This window comes from Botrytis byssoidea (assembly GCF_014898295.1).
Source record: "Botrytis byssoidea strain MUCL 94 chromosome Unknown BBYS_007, whole genome shotgun sequence".
NCBI classification, from domain to species: domain Eukaryota; kingdom Fungi; phylum Ascomycota; class Leotiomycetes; order Helotiales; family Sclerotiniaceae; genus Botrytis; species Botrytis byssoidea.
In genome coordinates, this window is record NW_024065848.1 from 965831 (window position 1) to 986416 (window position 20586).

The 20586-nt window shown below is 43.8% G+C and overlaps 7 protein-coding genes across 7 annotated transcripts; 5 read left to right on the forward strand and 2 right to left on the reverse strand.

Moving 5' to 3' along the window:
• Nucleotides 1-620: 620 nt before the first annotated feature.
• EAE97_004334 (uncharacterized protein) lies at nt 621-2714 on the forward strand. Its single transcript, XM_038874846.1, has 7 exons — nt 621-743; nt 801-855; nt 909-975; nt 1023-1216; nt 1278-1942; nt 2007-2402; nt 2473-2714. Exons 1-7 carry the CDS (start codon nt 717-719, stop codon nt 2632-2634), a joined length of 1566 nt encoding a protein of 521 aa, XP_038734290.1. The 5' UTR covers nt 621-716; the 3' UTR covers nt 2635-2714.
• Nucleotides 2715-7934: 5220 nt separating this feature from the next.
• On the forward strand, nt 7935-10098 carry EAE97_004335 (uncharacterized protein; the record flags this gene model as incomplete). Its single annotated transcript, XM_038874847.1, has 4 exons — nt 7935-8608; nt 8659-8833; nt 8883-9965; nt 10021-10098. The coding sequence occupies 4 exons, from the start codon at nt 7935-7937 to the stop codon at nt 10096-10098; spliced, it is 2010 nt and encodes a 669-aa protein (XP_038734291.1).
• A 1401-nt stretch (nt 10099-11499) lies between these two features.
• EAE97_004336 (uncharacterized protein) lies at nt 11500-12908 on the forward strand (the record flags this gene model as incomplete). Its single annotated transcript, XM_038874848.1, has 4 exons — nt 11500-11591; nt 11716-11872; nt 11925-12598; nt 12653-12908. The coding sequence occupies 4 exons, from the start codon at nt 11500-11502 to the stop codon at nt 12906-12908; spliced, it is 1179 nt and encodes a 392-aa protein (XP_038734292.1).
• Nucleotides 12909-13657: 749 nt separating this feature from the next.
• EAE97_004337 (uncharacterized protein) lies at nt 13658-14068 on the forward strand (the record flags this gene model as incomplete). The annotated part of the gene is made up of 1 exon (XM_038874849.1): nt 13658-14068. One exon carries the CDS (start codon nt 13658-13660, stop codon nt 14066-14068), a length of 411 nt encoding a protein of 136 aa, XP_038734293.1.
• A 212-nt stretch (nt 14069-14280) lies between these two features.
• On the forward strand, nt 14281-14833 carry EAE97_004338 (uncharacterized protein; the record flags this gene model as incomplete). Its single annotated transcript, XM_038874850.1, has 2 exons — nt 14281-14515; nt 14583-14833. 2 exons carry the CDS (start codon nt 14281-14283, stop codon nt 14831-14833), a joined length of 486 nt encoding a protein of 161 aa, XP_038734294.1.
• A 1411-nt stretch (nt 14834-16244) lies between these two features.
• EAE97_004339 (uncharacterized protein) lies at nt 16245-16934 on the reverse strand (the record flags this gene model as incomplete). Its single annotated transcript, XM_038874851.1, has 1 exon — nt 16245-16934. One exon carries the CDS (start codon nt 16932-16934, stop codon nt 16245-16247), a length of 690 nt encoding a protein of 229 aa, XP_038734295.1.
• A 753-nt stretch (nt 16935-17687) lies between these two features.
• On the reverse strand, nt 17688-19664 carry EAE97_004340 (uncharacterized protein; the record flags this gene model as incomplete). The annotated part of the gene is made up of 5 exons (XM_038874852.1): nt 17688-18216; nt 18279-18744; nt 18815-19087; nt 19142-19328; nt 19413-19664. The coding sequence occupies 5 exons, from the start codon at nt 19662-19664 to the stop codon at nt 17688-17690; spliced, it is 1707 nt and encodes a 568-aa protein (XP_038734296.1).
• Nucleotides 19665-20586: the final 922 nt, after the last annotated feature.

Genomic DNA, 20586 nt, shown 5'->3' on the forward strand with positions numbered 1-20586 from the left:
CCACCTTATCCACCTGATACGACGATATCGACTCACAAATCCACACGCACAAACAAGAAGACGTGCGGGTAGTCGGTCACCACACTGCGCGCTCATTGGCGCGCATATACATTGCTCCGAGCCAGTGGACCATTTAATCCGACGCTGCACGCGCCCTCCCGACAAGCGAGCCCCTCTGAATGGATGGAAAATCTCAAGCCACCAACAAGCGAAACTCTACGTCTCCGCACCCCACGCTGGAACTTGACACCCTGGTCTGCTCACGCCGTCCACAACAGAGCAAGAGCAACCCGCGGTCAATCTCCAAAAGATTGCTTGGAAACTTGAGAGAAGAAGTCATGGCCGTCCATTAATCGGACATGCAGATGCGTACCAATGGGCGTGGTCGAGCCGAAGCACCCATGCACACTAAGATGCATTGGTCAAGCTCATGAACGAATCACATCAAGGGAGTGGCTGGTTCCCAAACGCGGAGAGCTAGAAGACTATCGTAGAGTGCCATGTCGAGAGCTTCCAGGTGCCATTTCCCCAGGATCCCCGCATAACTAGCGTATTATCATATGGCATGTTGTTGGTGTTGGTAAATTGTGATGTGTGATGTGAAGAATATAAGATGTGAAGATTTCCCATGCAATTGTTGATCCCTTCTGATCAGTATCTCTTCTTGAGAACATTTTCTTATTTGATACTGTAAGCTTTCGAGCATTGTTACAGCCATGGTTCTGTCTCCAAAAGTCTACCAGGTAAGATTTATGTGTTGAAACTCAGTGTTCTTGATCTTTGCTAATACTGAATCACAGTTCCTCGTGGGTGTTTTCGCCTCTGTGGGTTCTATCCTTTACGGTTATGATCTAGGTACGTAGATTGTATACTCAAAACTTTATATACCAGCTCTGACAGTAAATTAGGTGTTATCGCAGAAGTCGTTGCAAGTGAAACATTCGTCGAAAAATTTCATCCAACTTCAACAGAAGTGTAAGAGGTACTCTTCCAGTGATACGATACAAAACTAACTGGCTCAGTGGTATTGTAGTCTCCTTCTTCACGGGTGGAGCATTCTGTGGTTCCGGTCTTGCAGGTCCAGTTGGAGATAGATTCGGTCGTCGATGGACCATCTTTGCAGGATGTCTTATCTTTATACTCGGAGGCGGTCTCCAAACCGGTGCACAGCATATTCATTATCTCTGGGCCGGTAGATGGATTGCCGGATTAGGAGGTAAGCTATCAAAACCCAGCCTTCTACCCCAACGAACTATCACTAACAAACAATTCACTAGTTGGTTTCCTCGTTATGATTATTCCCCTCTACCAAGCCGAAATCGCACATCCCAGCATTCGAGGTCGCATCACATCCTTGCAACAATTCATGTTGGGAATTGGTGCTCTCGTCGCCGGATGGATCAGTTACGGAACATACGTCGGCATCAAAGGCAACTCTGCACAATGGCGCCTGCCACTGGGACTCCAACTGCTTCCCGCCGTTGTTCTCGCCGGTCTCATTTTCCTCTTTCCCGAATCTCCACGTTGGCTCATCGATCATGGATACCCAGACAAGGGACTCAAGACGCTCGCCAGATTGCACGCCCACGGGGACGAAAATGATCCCTGGGTCCGCGCTGAATTCGATCAAATCCAAGACAGCATTACGTATGAGCACGAGCATGAGGCAAAATCTTACCTGGAATTGTTCACAAACAAGTCATCTTTCCGTCGATTGTTTATCGCGTGTGCTTTGCAGGCTTCGGTTCAAATGACTGGTGTTTCCGCAATCCAATACTATTCCGTAAAGATCTATGGACAGATTGGCATTGTAGGAAGTGATGCCTTGAAATATCAAGCTATCAACAATATCATTGCTTTGCTCGGAGAAGCGTGTTGTGTCTTGTTCATTGATAAGTTGGGACGAAGATGGCCTTTGATCTGGGGCAATCTGTTCAATATGGTTAGTCATCCAATTCCTCACTTTCTCTACATGTAAGATCATAAAATATTAACAATCGCTCCAGCTCACATTCCTCATTGCCTGTGTCCTCATCGCCAGCTTCCCGCCCGCCACTAACCATAACATTGGCGCCTCCTGGGGTTTCATCATCATGACCTGGCTCTACAATTTCTCCTTCTCCTGCACCTGCGGGCCTCTCTCTTGGGTAATTCCTGCCGAAATCTTTGATACCCGTACCCGTTCTAAGGGTGTCTCGATCGCAACCATGGTTTCCTTCGCCTTCAACACACTGATTGGTCAAATTACCGACATGGCTATGACAAACATTGGATACAAATTCTACTTCGTCTTCATCATTTGCAATTTCACCAACGCGCTGTTCTTCTACCTATTCCTGCCCGAAACCGCGAGAAAACCTTTGGAAGAAATGAACTATCTCTTTACTCATGCACCCATTCTCGTAGGTTCTTCTTTTTTATCACTAACTCTGACTACTTATTCAAGAAACCCAAATCCTAACAGCAAAACAGGTTCCTGGAACAGACAAAGCATCGTACAACGCTGGCTACGCCGCAGATATCGAGCGAAGAGCTCAAGAGATTAGCGACAAGAACGGGGTTGACGTTGAGCACTATCAAGGTGACCTTGAGAAGCATCGCACTGCTGCCAATCCGGCCATGGGTGCGGCATGATGGATCAGTTATGAATTTATGATTAATATCCTTTATGGATGTAGAAATTGGATACCCAAATAATAATATTAACTATTTATTGAATTGTTGAATTGGTGCTGTGGACTTGGATGATATGCGTGTTTTTTTTGGCTCGCTGTCTCATGCGATCCTGTGTGATATGAATCTACTTGGATTGAACGTTGGGGCACATATTTTGGGGCTAGGCCTCTACCCATTGCTGTGCTAGATTGATTGTAAGCATCGTAGAAATTACGGAAACGACATATAGAAGTATTCTTCTGATGTTTTCAGGTTTAGTTGAGAGCGTACCTAGAATTTCCAGAAACTCGCTCTGGTTCTTTGCGTCTAAACCCGGTATCTCAACAGAAACGAGCGATGGAATTTATTGAAATGATAGCCTACACTTCGAAGATTTCCTCGTCGTCTTGTACGCTTTCTCGTTGAATTCAAACTGCCGATAATTTTCGCAGGAAATCTCGCAACTAATTACCAGCAAAGAGTATATGAACAACGCAAATAACTCTGGGTGGACACATATGATCAGAGTTGTATACCAAAATTGTAAAAGCTGAAAACTTGTAGATACGATGTTCAGATCCATTCTACTGAGCTGTAATTCAATTCAATGTGTACTGATTCAAGCGGTTGTAGTGTACATCGCCACTCTCTTTGTAACTCTTGCTCATCATGAATTCCAATTGAAACCTCGCTCTCCAAACGCACTATTGAAGATAAAGAACAAGAGTCTATTGAGTCTGACAGAAGGTATGAAACTCTTACATCTGGTATTGATATCTCAAATCTAAACTGTGAAGCCTATCTTGCCTGAAGCATGAAACAGTATCTCTGATGTAAACACAGGCACTTGCCAAGAAAGCGGTGACAATTTGTTTACTATGAAACAATAAATCACTGCTAGATAATTAACTATTCTTCGTCGATCCTTTGATGTCCAGAATCTGCCAAATTGTCGCAGTTTCTCTTCCCTTCATGTCCGGGCATCGAACTCGAAATCTGGTAACAACAATTTTGAATATATTAATAGGTACGCCCGTAGAGTGTACGTATTTACATCGGACGAAAGCGCTCCACAGAATGGAAGGACAATTCTGGTAAACCGTTTGAAAGTTTGATATGCAGAGTGAACTTTGTATTATTTCCTTGCCAAACGATTTAATGGAGCTCGTGGGTCAACGTTGCAAGCATAACTTTATGCTTGCACACACCCGCGATATAATCAACTCAACTCGAGAGTAAAAACGGGCCTTCCCTTGCACAGCCTCTACACTAACTCCCTCGATACGAGCAGCAAAAGTAATCGACATAAAAAATCATGAAACAAAATATATACATGCCACTTGGATGCTTCATATGTCTTGAAAGCCCACCATATTGGCTTTCAATCAAATCTTTATAAATTGTAATCTACGGTAGATCCTCAATTTATATACCCTTACACTTGGTCCAGACCGATAGGATCAGAGTGAGGTAAGAGAAATCCTTGACATTTGGGTGATTGATGATTGAACAAAGTATGATGACATAAATGATTTACTTGAGGAAATGTGAGACTCTCACGGTTCTGCAAGAGGACTGTGAGGCTCAAGTACCTAGATATCGAATGTCTTGACTCTTGAAGCTTTGGAGATGGCTGATATATGAAGATAAAGTAAGAAAGTAGGCGTAAAATTGTAAAGAAAGTATAATGATTGGTAGGTACCGTTGATGAGGAGGAAAGTACTATATAGTCTGTACTGGATGTCAGTAACATGCAGATTATAACGTTTCAATAGTAGTAGCTTCGTGAATATGAAACTATTGTAGACCCCAGAGCTTCCTTCAATCCTTTATAATTACAAGTACCATTACCTAGGTAGCTTTCCGGCACTAGAATCTGAAATTGCGGTACATGTTAATATTTATACGAGACTCTTTGGAAAAACCGATGCAAAACCGATGTAAAACCCGAATCCTTCAATCACACCCCTTTACCGATATAAGTTGGAACTCCGTATGTACGCTTTTCATGATATCAAATACGCATGTAGGGACGGTCACCCATTTCATCATCCCGATCGGTACCTGCGCCGCCAAGCTTTACACGAAAAGATGAGAGATAACAGAAATATCATATCACAGCAGTGGATCTCATTAGTTTTTGGCATCCTGATAGATGAATTTATCACGTGCAAGAAGGCGCCTTTGGAGTCTGATGATAATTTGTGGATTACCTTGGGAAATTGGTCCGAAATTGATACATCATGCAAATGCAACCTGGTGAACGAGTTGAACTCAAAAGACTCTACGAGTACGATACTCCGTTTTGTACTCCATGAATTGTAACGACCGGCCAAGCTTGCCAGGTAAGCTTCACCGGAATTAATTGGGGTTTCATGTTTCTGAGTGGAAAAGACAGTTTGGATCTTCCATGAGATCTTCAGAATTGGAGTGAAGTGGATATGGAAAAACCGTTATTGTGATCGCCGTTGTCCTTTGCTGAGTAAGTCTGGAGACTGGATATTGCTCACTTGAGAAGCAAGAGAATGAGAACAAGTAATTGGTCGAGAATGCAAAAAGGAGGTCAGCAAAGACGACAAGTCAGCAGAGAGTTTTGTATTCGGCGGTATTGATGAGGTCATGAAGGGGATTTCAGATTGCAGCATGCCCATTGCTCAAGGATATCTGGGATTCAAACCAAAGTACTCTCTACATGCATGCTTTCCAGGATGCTGCATTTCAAGTTAATCCTAATCGCGTAAAGCGAACGATGGTCACGAAGCGAGCCATACTGAATTCTGAAAGTAGCTAGGGGTATTAATAGATAGCCAGGGCAAGGTGCCACTTAAATTATTTTGGACGCGTAAACAAGTTGAGGCTGTGAGCCTGTGAGTGACAGATTTATCCTATGATAAGCTATAGGGTTACTGACTGCTGGACGAGATGGTAGACCGTAGTTGGTTGCCACTATTCGGTGAGGTTGGTCATCTTTTGTTAGTGTTTGGAGTACAGTACAATAGAACTACTATTTGAGATTCCAGCTGAGTAACAGATCACTGAAAATAGAGCCATGAATAGAAAAAAGCATTACCTAGATAGGTAGCCTTTTGCATTGATCGAAGAATACTTATGGCCAGCATGCTAGTCAGCCAACAAAGAGCGGCGCTCTCTACTTGGGAATTGACTCGATCATCGCAGCCAAGATGAGGAATATGAGGAAGTCATGACTTGCGGGCTCGAAAAGTCGACAAATGCTATTGGGCATCGACATAGTCGTTTGAGGTTTACAAGAACATCCTACCTTCCCAGCGTTAAGGGGAGAGAAAAGCGATGAACAGGAAGGAAAGAGGAGGGAGGGCACTGAACCTGCGCCTGTAATAAAGATCACTCATCCTAGATTCCTAGAGTACCTAGGCAACACACTAACATTTTAGTTCGAAGTGAGAAAGCGTGAGGAAGCGTGAGATGTCGGTATTCTGGATGAGACTACAGTGTATTCTCTAGAGAGAATTGGTCAGATTCATCAAACTAAAATCACTAGAAGCCTCTTATTGATCGACCAGGAGCTTTTGAGAATAGATCCGGCGATTATGCTTCACCAATATGCGGAAAGCATTGGAACGGGCCTGGAAACAGACTTGACATAGCACCAAAACGGACGGCATGGGTATGTTAGAAGTTAGGATGGATTTGGTTCACGGATTCACGATTGAAAACCTAGCACCAAGAGGGTACCGGATGGGATGGGATAGTATAGTTTGAATTGGATGTTCTATACCAGTACTCGAGGATATATCGTATTGATTCGATTTCACATGTGTACTGGTGGTACCTTAATTCTAATTCTTGACAATTTCATTCCATATAAAAAAGGCCCAATCACCCTTGTTTCTTCAATCAGTCAGTCCAGGATTGGGGGTGATGAGAAGAAAAAAACCCTTGGACTTTCCTTTTTTTTTTTCCTTCTAGGGAGAGACCCCCTTTTAAGGATATGGTAACAACCTAGCCACCCTAGCTAATCTTTTGCAATCAGCAATCTTGCTTGTGCAATGAATGAATGAATGAATGTGCTTCTAACTAATAAATAAATTGATACCACCTGGATAATAAATTGCACCCGCATGTACCCATGGATTGTAACATAACATACCCAATACTGTTTAGCGGCACAAGCTGGTCCTGGATTGAGAGAAATTATCAAAAGTTATAAGTGAACTGGGGAAGGGAAAAAAGGATTGATTGTTGCGTAAACCACCTACCTGGGCACTTTTGATCTGAATCAATCAATCCATTCATCCACCCATCAAAAATCAAATCAAATCGACTCGACTCGACTCGACAATCAATCACCCAGGTACCTCCTACATACATACCTACATACCCAGGCGGTGCTAGGAAAGGAAGATTGACTGTTTGCGAGATTGAAAGATTGAAAGATTCAAAGATTGAAAGATTCAAAGATTGAATGATTCAAAGATTCAAAGATTCAAAGATTCCAACGTAACAACGTGCGAGGAAAAGAACAACCTAAGAACATCTCAAAAGTCTCAAACAAACCCTAAGAAATCTGCATTTGAACCTTCCCGGTCAACTTGCCTGGCCTTGCGCATTTTCTACTTCTGCATGTTCTAAAGAAAGCAAACTTGATTCAAAGCCGAAGCCTGCTGATTTCCTTCTCATCCGCCGCCACCATCCATCCACCCACCCAACCAGCATTCATTCATCTAACGCCAAAAGTTTCTACTTCATGTTGATTTGAACGCCCTAGTTTGTCAACCACAACCACAATCTCAATCTCAATCTCAATCTCATCCAGCGCAAGAAACACAATCAATACTTGAGATATTCTCCAAAGGATATCAAAAAAGTTTAATCCAACAATCGACTTCGAACTTCGATCCTGATTCTAATCCCGACATTCGTTTGTACACACTCCCTTCTTATTTCGATCAAGAAGGATTCTTGGATACACCTCCTTTCTTTCTAGATTCTGCTGGCCATCTGCAAGACCTCAATCTTCATCCTTCACTTCTCAGCTGTTAAAACTAACGACACTCGATACCTTTAACGATAATATTCTATGAATTTCGAACTTCACGATTTGATCTGAGCTTGCTGCTGATTGCCGCCCGAGAACTTTGAGAGGAATTGAGCGTGTTCTTGATCTATTTTCACTCTTCCATTTTACGAACCCGTTTCGAATTCCACATTCCAGAACATCAACCACCCCCGCCTTGGCTGACGTAGCATATGCTATTGCACTCATAAGATTCTAAGTTGGGCTCGTTTTCATCGTCAATATGGACCACTCCTATAGTGGCTCCGGGCGAAGGCCCCCTCACATAACAGTCAATTCGGGCAGTGGTGGAGATCTGCTCAATTCATCTACTAGCTCCCCTTCTACGGCAGGAACTCCTGGTCAGTCGAGGCAGTTGATCCCGCCGCCGCGACCACCGACTTCAGGCTCGCAACAGTCACGCATGGCTGCCCCTCAAGTATATGGCTCACCCGATGTCGCTCAGTCAAATGAAATGCTACTTCCTCCTTCGAGATCACGGCCTGCAGCGAACAATCAATCATCATCATACTCCGACTATCCTTTACCATCTCCCTCAGTATCAGGGTTTTCATCACGCAGAACAAGTTGGAGCTCAGAGGCAGGAAGCCGAGACAGTCGAGCAGGGCCATTTGGCTCACCTTTTGATGACTCGAGAGCTTCTTCGAGAGCCGGCGACAGCGATGATGAGAATATCAATACACAAACTGTTTCCGAAAAATATAACATCATGCCATCTGCAGGATTATTGCTTTTCCCAGAAGATGTTGAGAAAGACGATTACCTTCACAACCCGGATCCAAGTGACAAAGACCTGGATAAGTGCGATATATGGAATCGAAGAGCTCTTACAAACGTGGGAGGATTGATCTTCATCGTCTTGGGCGTACTGGCCTTGTTCGTTGCATATCCAGTTGTGTATGTGATTAATCGATCGCTGGGAAAAATCTCTGCTAACAATTGTCTAGTACATTCGTGAAAGACAAAATCGATCCTACTCATGGTGCTTGTGCAGCAGCAGCAGATTGTTTATCAGATAAAGCTTCCCTTCTTAAGAACGTGAGAACGGGTCTCATAGATCCGGATACTCCAGACTCCGTCAAGAGCAAGACCGCTCAAGATGGCACCAAATTGAAGCTTGTGGTATGGTTTCTTGCATCATGGAGTTTTGTACAATGCTAAATGATCTTAGTTTTCCGACGAATTCAATACCGATGGACGAACTTTCTACGATGGCGATGACCCATTCTTTCAAGCCGTGGATATTTGGTATGGTGCTACTCAGGATTTGGAATGGTACGATCCCGATGCTGTAACGACCGGAAACGGCACTTTGAACATCAAATTCGACGCTTTCCAAAGTCACAACTTGAATTATCGCTCTGGGATGGTCCAATCGTGGAATAAGTTGTGCTTTAAGGGTGGTCGTTTGGAAGCTAGTATTTCATTACCTGGCCGAGGAGATTGGCCCGGTTTCTGGCCCGGTTTCTGGAGTATGGGCAATTTGGGACGACCCGGTTACCTAGCTACCACAGAGGGAATGTGGCCCTACAGTTATTGGGATGAATGCGATTACGGAATCACGGCAAATCAAAGTTCATCGGACGGTATTAGTTGGTTACCCGGTATGAAGTTGCCGTCTTGTACGTGTGACGGCCAAACGCATCCTTCAAAAGGCAAATCTCGATCAGCACCTGAAATTGATGCATTAGAAGCCACTATTGCATTCATGACGGAGAACTGGGGAACAGCTACGGGTTCCGCATCTCAGTCTTACCAGATTGCCCCATTCGACATATTCTACATGCCAGATTACAACTATGTTGAGGTTTATGACAACGAACAGACTTCTGTGAACAACTACCGAGGTGGAAGTTATCAACAAGCTATGTCTTCAGTGACTTGGCTGAACAATGATTGGTATGATGGCAACGGATATCAAACGTATGGATTTGAATATACTCCTGGATCCGAGGGAGAGGTGACATGGTTCGTTGGTGATCAGTACACTTGGAAAATGGATGCCCGTGCATTGAAGCCAAATGGAAACATTGGCCAAAGAACGATGCCGCAGGAGCCTATGGCTGTCATCATGAATTTGGGAATGGGTACCAGTTTCTCCCAAGTCATGATGCCTAATTTGAACACCCTATTCCCCGCTACCATGCGTTTTGATTACATCCGGATATATCAAGAAGAAGGGTCCGAATCGATCACTTGTGACCCTGAAGGATACCCAACCACCGAATACATCAAAAAGTTCCCAAAGGCATATGTAAGTTTATTCATCCCTTCTTCATTCGCTCAAAGTACCATGCTAATTGATTTAGCAAAATCAAAACCATACGTCTTGGTCAGACGCTGGTTACTCGTGGCCTACAAATCAATTTGTCGACAAGTGCTCTTAATTTCTTTCACAAACTTTTTGTATAAAGGACGTACTTTGCTTTGCAAAAGCGCAAAAGCGAATCATATACCCCTCGAGACGTGGCACGAATATTCACGCGCCAAAGGACATATAGACGGCGGTCGGACATGGCGGCGCCTGGCGATTTCGATTCATCTTTTCTTTAACCGAATATTACAAAAGAGCGCGCGTTTCTGTTATTAATCTTGTTTTCTTCGCCTCCAAATACACAATTGCATAGCGGCGTCGGCGTTTCATACTTTTCAGCATCAAGCACGTTTATTGATTTGCCTTTCTAGCTTCACGCCAACTGTTGTTAGTTATGTTCAAAGTGCATCTTGAAGCCTTTGTGCTATCGCTGTTGTACAAAAATACCACTGGTTCATAGTCTACACGTTTTTAGTTTTCGGTTCAAGTTTTTGAGTTGATAGATGGAGTGACCTTCACAACTCGATTATTGTGTTTAATTTAGAAAGAGAGATAACGGAGCTCTGGATGGGTATCCTTACCGAGAAAAAAAAAATAGGCAGGGGGAGCCGGGGAGTGGAAGTGAGGATAAATGACTGGATGGATGGACTTTATTGACTAACTGACTTAACTGATTGGATTGGATCAATTGATTTGGCTCGGCTGGCTTGGTCTCTGGTTTTGATGTTGTATTTGATTGGATTTCGCAATGCGGGTGGGATCCTTTGATCGACTTTGATATGATTATTTTGGAATGACTGGGCTGAAGTTAAATGGATGGGTGTTTAAGAGAAACTCGGAAGAGAGATGGATGTTGGGGTTAAGAGTTTGTGAGGCAATGAGCGAATTTGAGGAGCTAGGAGTGGAAACCTTCAGAGGGTGTACCTATATACCAATACCGATACCAAACGTCACGATAGTAAAGAGACTTCAACAATATTTCACTGGGCCCCTTCGCGTGTCTTTGATGTTTTATAATGTTTCAACTACCACACTCCAGCTGTTACTTATTGATTGCAATAATCAGACTGTGGAAAGTCAAGACAGGCAGACGATGAACATAAAAGACACAGAAACACGGGCTATATATACAATGGCCGCAATTTCACTCTCCAACTTCATAGTATAATACATAAACGATACACAGGACCAATCGTACTAATTTACCTGTAAAAAGACTTCTCCAAGGCTTCATGAGATTTAGAAAACCCAAGAATTCAGATCACGTGTAGCCAAGGGTCTCGATTATTGATGCCAAGACTCGCTGGGGCAAATATTCAGAACTTTTTTTTTCAATTAAACGCTAAGCCACTTTTGGGACACTAAGATTATTCTAACCGAGAAATCGCACACTCTCAATATTCGTGAACTTTTCTCGTTGAAATTCTTCTGAACTTTTGAACCTCAACACCTAAAGAAGTCGACCACCGCCAACATGTCGCACCGTAAATTCGAAGCTCCCCGTCACGGATCCCTTGCTTATCTCCCAAGAAAGAGAGCAAGCCGTCACCGCGGAAAGGTCAAGAGGTGAAGCATTTACCCCAATTTTCATTCTTTGCGACTTTTGAGGATTCTACGAATTATCAACATCCGTTTGCAAATTTAATTCTTGAGGGAAGATCACATTTACTAACTTCTCAATTGCAAACAGTTTCCCCAAGGATGATAAGACCAAGCCAGTCCACCTTACTGCCACTCTTGGTTATAAGGCTGGTATGACTACCATTGTCCGCGACCTCGACCGTCCTGGTGCGAAGACACACAAGAAGGAGGTCGTTGAGGCAGTGACTGTCATTGAAACACCACCGGTACGAGCAACGCAGCCCGCTTGGCTTAAGCCAATGGCTAATATCTTTTTAGGTTATCGTTGTTGGTCTAGTGGGTTACATTGAGACTCCTCGTGGTCTCAGATCCCTTACAACTGTCTGGGCCGAACATTTGAGCGACGAAGTTAAGCGCAGATTCTACAAGAACTGGTACAAGAGCAAGAAGAAGGCTTTCACCAAGTACGCCAAGAAGCACTCCGAGAACAGCGGATCTTCCATCACCCGCGAACTCGAGCGTATCAAGAAGTACTGCACCGTCGTCCGTGTCCTCGCCCACACTCAAATCAGAAAGACCCCTCTCAAGCAAAAGAAGGCTCATTTGATGGAGATCCAAGTTAACGGAGGTAGCGTCGCTGAGAAGGTTGACTTCGCTAGCGGTCTCTTCGAGAAGCCAGTTGAGATCAGCTCCATCTTCGAGCAAGATGAGATGATTGATGTCATCGCTGTCACCAAGGGTCACGGTTTCTCTGGTGTCACCAGCAGATGGGGAACCAAGAAGCTTCCTAGAAAGACACACAAGGGTCTCCGTAAGGTCGCCTGTATCGGTGCCTGGCATCCAGCCCACGTCCAATGGACTGTTGCCCGTGCTGGTCAAGATGGATACCATCATCGTACCTCTTGCAACCACAAGGTCTACCGTATCGGACGTGGTGACGACCCCAACAACGCCGCCACCGAGTTCGATGTCTCCAAGAAGGCCATCACCCCGTAAGTTTCAGCAGTCTACTACTTTCAGTGATGCATTGACTAACATAATTCTAGTATGGGTGGCTTTGTCAGATATGGTGAGGTCAAGAACGACTTCATCATGCTCAAGGGTTCCGTTCCAGGTGTTAAGAAGCGTGTCATGACTCTCAGAAAATCCATGTTCGTTCACACCTCAAGGAAGGCCTTGGAGAAGGTTGAGTTGAAATGGATCGATACATCCTCCAAGTTCGGTCACGGTGCTTACCAAACCGCCGAGGAGAAGCACCAATTCTTGGGTACCCTCAAGAAGGACATTGCTCAATCCTCATAAATCTAAAAATTGGTTTCGCATTCTGGGTTTCTTACGTTTCGATAGGTGTAGTCGGTGGGGGTATCATATGTGCAATAAAGCAGTCCATGATTACCTATGGATATACTAGCATTCCATCAATGAAGAAATGTCAATGATATCCAATAATTTCAATAATGTTTTAACTTATGATAATGTTTTGGCAAGCCCAGCCAATTGTGAGAACTGAGAACTGAGAGCTGTGATCCACGCAACGTTGGATTCAATACAGTGAAAGAATTTTCCAAGCTGGTCTTTATCATGTTATATTTACGGCTAGCACTTGACGGACCTCGTTCTCGTCCTCTTGACTCCTTTTTTCCTTGTATTTTCCAACAAATTTCAACAGACCTTTCACGGAGACCCTAGGAGCAATTTATGAGTTGGATTTATTAGCAATCACTTGAATCAGACTTTCTATAACTCGATCTCATATAACTTCTCTTTGCAAGACAGCTAACATTGTTTTGCATCGGTCAATCCGTCTTAAGTATTTTCTGTTTTTTTCTTCTGTCTTTTTCTCCTTCTCTTCCATCTCCCTATCTTTCTTCAATTGTGAAAATCGTCATCTCATCAAACACCCCTGTATATAAATTTTTAAGTTGCACAAACAAGAAAAAGAGAGATTCCCCATTACCCCACGTCACCGAAGTCACACAACATCCTCTGGTCCTTCCTTAACCCCTCTCTTCTTAGCTTTATTTACTAGTTTCACTACATTGTCAATATCAATGGGTGCACTTTTCGCCGTCCTCACCATTCCTTATCGAAGCATCAAAGAATCTATTGAGAAAAGTCGCAAGCAGAAGAACAAAATTAAACAAGTAAATAAACAAACAAAATCTGCACCGGGAAGTCGCACACCGAGTGTTTATCGTGAGACGGGAGGAAGAACACGAAGAACAGAGAGATTAGAAGGAAGAGTTAGTCCAGAGAAGGGAAGATCGCAATCATTAGGTTATTTACCATCGTTCGAAACGCCTCGGGCAGAATTGGAGGCAGAATTGGGCAAGGGAGTAAACAAGGGAAAGGGAAAAGAAATCGAAGGGGCTTCGCTGCAGAAATTTTCGACGGTGTTAAGGACGACGTCGCAGAGAGATTTTGCGTTGGACGCTACACAGCAGGTAGAGGTTATTGCGTAGACGAAAAAATCAAGCTTGCGATTCCTACTGCTTTGTTTTCTCGACAAGGACGAATTGGAGAGTTTGGGTCTGAGAGATCTAGAATTGAGCAGCGTTTCTTGCATAGCTCTGCGATCTTCAGATATACTAAGGAGAATAAAAGTCCGAAGGAAATAAATACAAGCACACAACCTCAAATATCATCCAAACGAACGAATAACTACACAGACAAAATGGGATCAGACGAAGATTATATGGCGTTCCTCGATAAGGCCAACGAGGATCCCAGTGCCGGCACATCGAAAGCTACGAGCAGTAATAAAAAAGCTGAGTTCAAGACCATGGATGATGATGTGGATGTACCTAGCGTGTTGGTTAGAGCAACGAAGGATGCGTGGTACACCAGTGATGCCGATGAACCATTTGTTGTTGTGGCGCTGAAATGTGAAGGAGGAATGCCAGATGAAGGTTTGTTTCTCGCTCTCTATTGAGAATTCTGGGAAATCATTGGTGTATATATACTAACAAGAAATAGAAACATTCGCGAAGCTCATAGCCCATCCTACTCCCGCAGTCGCAGCGGAAGAAATACAGATTATGGATATTGGGGAGTGGGATCCGCAGGGACAATATAAGCAGATTGTACATGCAGTGAGAGATGCTAGTAAGGGGAGTGATGTGAGGGTTTACAAGGTGTCAGGGGAGGGAGCGAGAGTTGAGTATTGGGTTGTAGGGGTTGAAGGGGGGAGATTGGTTGGAGCGAAGGCGCTGAGTGTGGAGAGTTAGGGGGTGAGGAGAGGGAGGGGAAAAGACTGTTTATACCTGGCGTTTCTTGACTTTTGCTTTTGACTCTGAAGGAGGGGTATTGGGGGATTGGGGTACATGATATAATGATGATTAAATGATTAAAATGAAAGACAAAATGGAGATTTTGTATACGAGATGAGTTGTGATCCATTCATCTTTCGGTAAGCAAACACAGATATGCCTATCTAGGTACCCGTTGTCGAGTGACAATGAGAACCTAGCATGGGCTACACGATGCATTTTTCTCTTCAAAAGCTTTTTGGAAGATACTATCAACCTTTTTTTTTCAATGTCTTGGTTTTATTTCCATATTCTATATCATTCTCGTTGCTCTTAATCCATTTCTCTGTCCGCGAATCTGCCAATTATGTTCTTCGTTCCTTCCTGTTCCATTGTATCCAACTACCTAATACCTTTAAAAAACAAGTGGTGGATGTACAATGAAGTAGGAATCTGTTAATTGCATTTTTCTCCTTCCCTTCTTTATATTATATTCTTCTTCGTTGCATCCAACTACCTAGTACCTTTAAAAAAAACATGTAGTGGATGTACAACGAAGTAGAACTTTCGGTTTCCTTCTCCTTCGCCTCCCAGATATAGTTCCAGGAGGTGGTCCAGATCCATCCGATATATAATTACTCGGCGGGTTCATCTCTTGAGATCCCTCCTTCCCTCCTCTTATAATCTCTTCGTCCCCGGGATCTCGTATTGTTATATATATATTTCAATAACGTTCCTCTATATACTCCAGCTCCCAGCATCATTGATAGCTCCAATATATATAGGGCTACAACTATTTATAGGCGTCCGCTCGCGATAGTCCGTATCGCAGTTCGATATTTAGGAGCTTTCAATGTATGGGGGTACTTGAGTATTTGAAAAGGGATCGATGTTCGAAATGCATTCAATCTTTCGGATGATTTGAGGATTCGGATTGGATTCGAGTATTGGAAGGCTTCGACCGTCGGATTCTGGCTGAGACAATGGGATACGACGCTGGGACCGCTTGTGCCGACACGAGGTGTGAAGGAGAGAATTGGTTTTCCTTCGCGGAAGAGTCTTTGCTGATAAGCGACGCAGTTTCCACATGGCCACGGGTATGCTTCAACCTTGTATCTAATCCTGCTTTGGCTTGGTAAATATATGGGTGTCTGGTTGACCCCATTCCAAATTGAACCGTCACTAATATGATAGGGTGTAGCGGCTGTGACTGCAAACTTCCATATTGGCTTGTATGTTAAACGACCAATAGCTTAAATCTTTACAGTCGTAGCGCTCGCAGGAGATTTACAATACTACAACGACTATCACTACCCAGGTATTAGATATATTTGCCGTTGATGAGACGGTGATTTATCTCACAAGTATGTGCAAGCTCCTTAACATCTCCTCATAGTACCGATCTCACAGCTCTCGCCATACACCACAAGTCAATGAATCGACGATTATCCACCTCAGTCCAAACATATCTCGGTGGAGGGTGGCCCAAGCAGTGCATGGTCACAGTTAAAACCGTCCATTGCGCCGCTGCATCAGCGAACCTCTCTATTCTTTGCGCCTCGTCCCATTCTCGTGTAAAATACTCGGTATAAGGTATTTCCCACCTAAACAAATACGCGCCTATTCCCGCGTTAAATTGACGAGGGTCGTACCCCGGGAACGCGGATGAGAGTTGTGTGGCTTGGAAGGCAAAGGACAAAAAGTAATAGAGGAGCAACCGCGGATTTGGGTTCTGGTAGACCTCTGGGTGTTGGCTTTTGTGCAGCTGCCATTTATTCCAAATTTCGTGGGAGATTTCGGAGTGGAAACCGAGATCCAGGAGGGTTTTACGGTGTTCGTGCGAGCTGCAGGAGCAGATGATGTAAGGGGGTGGATCGGGGATTTCCAGTGGAGGAGCGGGGGCGTCGAGTGGGGGAGTGAGGGAGTAGGGTGGGGGAGGGGAGCTGGGATGCGCGACGTCGAAGGCGTCTACTTCGATGAGGGGGTTGTATCGGTTGAATCGGAGGGACCATACCGCCCGGGGACTGCGGATAGAGTTATCCGGGTTGTTGACCGGGATGGAACCGTTTGTTTCGCTCATTTTTTCGGTTTCGAGATGAGGATTCGACGGAGATGGGTTTCTCGTCGGCTCGGTTATGAAAGTTGTTTGATGATGGTTATATGTATGGTTGTTCGAACTTCGGATGAAGAATATGATCTCAATTCGAATTTCGATGTCTCGAAAGCTCTCCGTATTCGATATAGATTGGGTTTCTATATTGGGCTGTAGTATTTCGAGTTTATATGATCGTCTGAGATGGAATCTGATACGAAGATGTATGAATAAATCGAACTGGTAAGAAAAGTTTTCCTTGCTCAAGAGTTTTTTGATATAGAAATGAACGAATAAATGGAATCGATATTTTTTTTTTATGGATTTGGAGCTCGTGGAAGAGAAGAAGCGAAACCTTCAAATTCTTGGAGCTGTTTACTAGCTTCATGCCGTCTAGAGTCTAAAATCTTGTGTGACGTCTCTCGGCGAATGTGCTTTGATAAATACATGACAGCTCTCAGAAATTCCTAAAAGGTAGAAAATAGTGGAGAAATTCCCATCAGTAGCTACTTAGTAGGTATCTAGTAGCTATAGATTTTGTGTAGATGGATTTTGAGAGGAGAAAATATTACATCATTATGTAATTTGAATTAAAAGAGCTACCCATTTGTTACTCGATAGCAGTCTATGTCTGCCCAGTTCTGTATTTCCCAGTCCTTTTCATTAATTTGTCTATTAGCTTCATAGAAAGTTTCCTTGGCAAGTACTCCACTGCGTACAATTTACTCACAAGTTCCCGAACTAGGCAGCACCACCCATCGATGCTTTCCCTTTCAAGTTCTTCCACGGCCAGTGACTTCCGAAAGCGACAAACATTGCAATTCCACAACAAGTGATTGCCAACGCATATGTAACTTTTAGACCTTGCAAATAACTCTCTATAATTCCCTCGATCAAGTCTCCTTCTTTTCCAAACACATTTCTTAATTCGCTAACCCCTACTGACAATACCTGGGCTGGAGAAACCGAAGGTGCGTAGTGGGGAAGAACATGTAAGATACGGTTTGCGAAAGCCGCTTCTGCGATGGAGATGAAGAATGCACCTCCGATTGTTTGCAGGAATAACACCATGGCCGTCGCGGAAGAAAGATCGGCTTGGGAAACGGTCGCTTGGGCGGAGATGACGGGGATTTGGAAAACGAAGCCGGTGGAGAGACCGGCGAGCGCTTGGTAGCCTATCCACTGTGCGAAGCTGGAATCGACGCCGAGCGTGTAGAGAAGTCCACAACCTATTGTTGCGCCGGCTGCGCCGATGATCATGAATGGAACGCTAGGAGAATGTATTAGTAAGTTTGAGACTCGAGGAAGATGCCGTGCTGAGATGAAACTTACAAATGGCCAAATGCAGATATTAATCCACCAGAGATGATGGTTGCGATAGTAGTACCGATAATCATTGGCAGATTTCGCACACCGGATTGAGAAGCCGAAACTCCAGAGACGACTTGAAAGTAATAAGGCAAATAGTAGAGTAGAAGGAACCATCCGCCGCAGAGAAAGAATACATATACCATTCCTACAGAAACTGTACGTTCTTTCAACAAACGGCCGACAATAACTCCACGCTCGCCTTGGAAATATTGGATTACAATGAAGAGGATGAGGAGAAGGACGAAGCCGATGAGAGTGCCAATGACATCGGCAGATTTCCAGGCTTTCGTTTGGCCACCCCATTGAAGAGCCAGGAAGAAGCAGACGAGACTGGCCATGATTGTAAATGTTCCGGGGAAATCCATTTGTAAGATCTTTTCCTTGAGGGTAGCAGGAGTTGGTACCGCATTTTTAGGCGTAGTGAACACTAGAAAGTCGACGTATTAGCACTTGTATTGTTTGAGATACAGAATATGAAGAACAGATCAACTACTCACGAAATAGGATGATAGCCCCTGCGAGTCCACCAATCGGCAGATTAATGTAGAAACACCAACGCCATGTCAGTTTATCTGCAAACACGCCTCCGAGAAGTGGCCCTACTACGGACGCTACTCCATAAGATGCGCCCAGAATACCCGTATAAGCTGCGCGTTGGGAGGGAGATGCTGCGAATGCAATAATTGTGTATGCTCCAGAGGCAATTCCAGCACCACCAAGTCCTGCAATGGCTCTGCCTACTATTAAAGCGGTACTATTTGGAGCAACGCCTATGAGTTTTCGAAATTAGTGTTTGCTATAATCCGGACTTTGAGACAACGTACCGCAGATTAGACTCCCAAGTTCGAAGATGAAAATGGCGATGAGGAAGGTTATCTTTAGTGGAAAGTATTTGTAGGCCTTTCCCCATGTTGATTGAAAGGAACCGACTGTGAGAAAGAATGCAGAACCATACCAGCCGACAAGATCTAAGCCGTGGAACTGGTCGGTGATTTTAGGAATTGCTGTGGCCTGAAATTATATTAGCTATACACTCGACTATATATTGTGATTCCTGGTCGCAAAGCAAAAGGGAGAGAGAGAAGATATACATACCACGATCGTCATGTCTAAAGAGACAAGAAAGATGCTGAGTGATAAAGCAATCACAATCATCACCATTGCAAAAGCCTTTGGATACTCTAAACCATCTTCCCCTGGGCTATTATTCTTTACCTCTCCACTTTCTAAGTCCGCACCATCTGTGCTGTTCTTTTTCTCTCTCGATATTGAATCATTGATCGAAAGCGCAGTACTCTTTACCAACTCGGCATCAGATACCAAAGTTGTTGGCCTTGAGGTTTCCATGTTGGCTCGGTCGTCTTGAGACATCAAACTTATTTTGTTATCTTGATCAAAGTAGAATAGACAATCGCAAAGCAATCGCAATCAATATTTGAAGAAGTAATGAGAAAGTATAATAGTAAAAAGTGAACGCGATTAATATTCAAATTTATTTTATTTCATCATAGCAAAACCGGGATCCCTTTATAGAAAGCCTCTTTCCTCATCTCACTCAAACGCACTCACGCTCGGGTATTGGACGTTAACCCCTTTCATAAGACCGCCTTGCGGAGATGGTGTGACGGAGACGGCTTGGATCTCATACTGATCACTCAGGGTAATCGACATACGCGCTGACATATTCTGCAATAACTCCGCCGATGAATCACAACGAAACTTTAACAAAACCTCATCAAAGATACTGCAATATCTTGTAGAACATTCGAAATTGCATTCCATACCTCAACGAATGCTTACCCATTGGGCCAAGTTTTCAAGCGCTTACATCTGACAGACCTCAACTTACCGTTCTCGTCAAGGAATCCTTATTTGATTTACATGTAGTCAGCATGCTTGTGCATATTTGGGTATCAAAAAGAAAGGATAATAAGATAAATGGGATTTTATATGATAAGTTTTAGGTCATGGTCAAGTTTCCGCCGAAGTGCGGCAGGAGAGGATGATAAACAAATAATCAGATTCGGCGGAGATGACGGTCGAAAGAGAATAAGGGATAAGCGAATGAAAAGGAAAATGAAAATAAAAATGAGAGTGAATGAGTCACTCTGAGAAACAATGACTTCTGGTTACACAACGTTTCACGTCCCTCCACATGGATGTTTTGATCAAGTGGCAGAATATACTTACGGAAAGCGGTGTCAATCAATATTTGTCTCATCTCTCACTCGCGACGGCGACGATGTTCTGGACTATATAAACTTTATCA

Coding starts and splice junctions, on each gene's coding strand:
- EAE97_004334 (XM_038874846.1), top strand. CDS start 717: ATGGTTCTGTCTCCAAAAGTCTACCAG. Junction 744..800: donor TGTCTCCAAAAGTCTACCAG/GTAAGATTTATG, acceptor ACTGAATCACAG/TTCCTCGTGGGTGTTTTCGC. Junction 2,403..2,472: donor TTACTCATGCACCCATTCTC/GTAGGTTCTTCT, acceptor ACAGCAAAACAG/GTTCCTGGAACAGACAAAGC.